The sequence below is a fragment of the Arachis stenosperma genome, chromosome 3 (assembly GCF_014773155.1).
Source record: "Arachis stenosperma cultivar V10309 chromosome 3, arast.V10309.gnm1.PFL2, whole genome shotgun sequence".
NCBI lineage: Eukaryota > Viridiplantae > Streptophyta > Magnoliopsida > Fabales > Fabaceae > Arachis > Arachis stenosperma.
The window spans coordinates 32,544,530-32,547,563 of record NC_080379.1 but is presented as its reverse complement, the minus strand read 5'-3'; the positions used below and the strand labels follow the sequence as shown (position 1 = coordinate 32,547,563).

Below are 3,034 nucleotides of genomic sequence, written 5' to 3'. Positions count from 1 at the left end.
CTCATTTTAGGGTCTGTTTCTAATCAATGAGTCACTCCACACACAAAGTAATTTGCTTAAGTGAATGAGTGAAATAACTACTCAACCAACTCATATTTTGATTAAAATACATATTAATTATTTTTAATATTTTTAAATAAAAATAATTAAATTTTAATTTTAATTATAACTTTATAAAATATTTATAGTGATAATTATTATATATTTTTATTTAATTTCTTTTATAAAAAATTATATATTTTCATATATTATCTTCTGCCACAGCAATATATACTAATTTTTCGATAAACGTCCAAAACTAAAAAAACAAAAAATAATTTACTCGATGAATGGTTTCTTCCGTATTTATTAATTTGACTTGACTAATGTGTTTGGCATCCGCGAATTTGATCGGATGGATGTAGGACACATATAATTATAGTTTAACAAACATGTAAAGTAGAGTACAAGATAATATTGTTATCAATAGAACTTTTAAATTTTCATTTTAATAAATATACAATAATTATATTAAAAAGTAAAAACTAAACTTTACATATTTTTTTATAAAATTTTAATTTTTTATCAATAACTTTAATTTATGTTTTTAAAATATATATTAACTAAACCCATATAATTATTCAATATTCAATTTTCTTTGTGCATTAATTCCTGGGATTCAATGTATCTTGTTGCTTTAGGCACGCATTTGTATATATAGAAAAATCTTAAATCTTTCCATAAAAAACAAAAGGCATCTTGCAGAGGTGGGGGACTATTTGACCTTTCTTACATTTAAAAAGATTCCCTAAATTTAAATTGTTATGCAACTATATGCCTATATATATCTCAATAATATCATCATCTATCCTCCATGAAAGCATATACTAATTAAGAAGCTATGGTAAAGGAATTCATTACACAAGCAGAGGTTGGTGTAGGGTTAGAAACCCTGTGGACAGCTTTGGCAAAGGATTTTCCAACCATAGTTCCGAAAGCTCTTCCAGATATTGTGAAAGATGTGCAGCTGATCGAAGGCAATGGAGGAATTGGAACAATCCTCATCTTTAATTTTTTGCCTGGTGAGTGTGCTTCTGGATGGCAAGATTTTCATGAATGTGCTTTTTGTGAAATATTACCTTTCAATTTCATATCCCAAATTGTTTATTCTATTTTTACTTTTTTAATAATAAAATACTAAATAATATAACTCAAAATTAACTCGTCTTTAAACCTTTTTTATTAAGTAAAGAGTGTTATATTCTTTGTTAATTATTAAATAAATTTTATTTAATCTATTTATTTATTATATTTTATATCAATAATTTATATTTAGTGTTAAAAAATTTAAAATTTAAAGTTAAAAATTATCAATGCACTTCTTACTTCTTTTTTTTTGAGTGCATTAGTATTTGCAATCAAATTCATATATATCAAAGCCATTTACTTCTATTAATAAAACATAAATGGAAAAATAGGAGTTTTGATTTTATGATGTGTGAAAATTGTTATACTAATTTTCTGATTTGTCTAACTCTGCTGCTAATCGTTAATTACATTATTAAGATGCAAGAAGTGTAACTCATTACCAGAGGGAGAAGATCACAGAATTTGATGAAGTTAACCATGAAATTGGGCTGCAAGTGATTGAAGGGGGTTATCTGAATCAAGGTTTAACATACTACAAGACTACTTTTCAACTTTCTTCAATAGAAGATCATCGGACTTTGGTCAACGTGAAAATCTCCTATGACCATGAATCATCATCAGAGGTAGAAGAAAGTGTCAAGACATCGAAGACATCGCAGTCCACTTTATTCTTTCTTAAGAGCCTAGAAAAATATCTGTTGAATGAGGCTTGATGAAGTATTGCCATCTTTACTAGTACCAATAAAGGGTTGAAGCAAAACTTTAGTTTTGCTGCTAGCCCTGTTCAAAGAATTTATGTTATATGCAAATAAAATATCATTCAATAATGAGATATTTATATAAAATATATATTAAAATATGAGTATTTTAAAATATGCAAAACAATACATTCAAATTAAATATACAAAAAAGTAACATACCGGCACATAGTTTTAATTTTGATGTGTATAAATTAAAACAATTTTGTAAAAATAGTTTCTATTTAATTATATTTTGATATTTTAATTATAATTTCAGGATAAAAATATTTTCCTTTTTTAATAAGTACCCCATTGATGTTTTCATTTTCTTAAAGTCTATATTATTGGTCAAATTAGAGAACCAATATTTTTAAATTAATAATCAATTGATAAAAGTACAACATAACTTAGCCAATATGCTTACTCTCCGATCCGCAAATGGCTATATTTTTAAATCTTATAATAAAGAATAATAATGTAAGAATAGAGTATATAGCTTGATGTATCAATAATATTGTAGGAGTTGTTAATCGACCGTTGGTACCACCAATAGGTAGAATGTATGGTAATAATCCTCCTGTAGTGTTAAATAGAGGGGATGGTCCAAATGGAGTCTTGAATGAGGCAAGAGCAAATAATGCTGTTCAAGCCTATGGTCAGGATATAACCCAAGCGGTTGAATAAATCTTGAATAGAGCAGAGTTAAATATAGGAGTGACAAATCAACCCTATTTTATATCTACCTTTTCAGATTATGTGTTTCAAGTTGAACTTCCACGCGAGAGGGGTGGGGCGAGGGGGGAAGATTTTCAAAACTCCCAAATCTCTCACCAAGTTTGCAGGAGAAAGTGAAAAATCGACGGTCAAACACGTAGCTTGATATACAATCGAAATCGGTGAGTTGGCTAACAATAAGTATTTGAAAATGAGATATTTTTCTTCTTCACTTATGAAAAATGTCTTCACTTGATTTTTAAATTTGTAACCTAACACAATTCATAGTTGGGTTCAATTAGAAAGGAGCTTTCACCATCAATCTTTTAGAGGAGAAATGAAAGTGACTTTATCAAATTTATTTATAGTAAAAAGAGAGAAAATTGAGTTGATTGATGACTACCTAATACGATTCAATAATATGAGAAACAAGTGTTTCACTCATATTCCTG

General features: G+C 27.5%; 1 protein-coding gene across 1 annotated transcript; it reads left to right on the top strand.

Annotated features, from left to right (window-relative positions):
* The first annotated feature begins 803 nt into the window (after positions 1-803).
* LOC130965737 (phytohormone-binding protein CSBP-like) lies at positions 804-1,987 on the top strand. The gene is made up of 2 exons (XM_057890497.1): positions 804-1,061; positions 1,546-1,987. Exons 1-2 carry the CDS (start codon positions 881-883, stop codon positions 1,839-1,841), a joined length of 477 nt encoding a protein of 158 aa, XP_057746480.1. The 5' UTR covers positions 804-880; the 3' UTR covers positions 1,842-1,987.
* Positions 1,988-3,034: the final 1,047 nt, after the last annotated feature.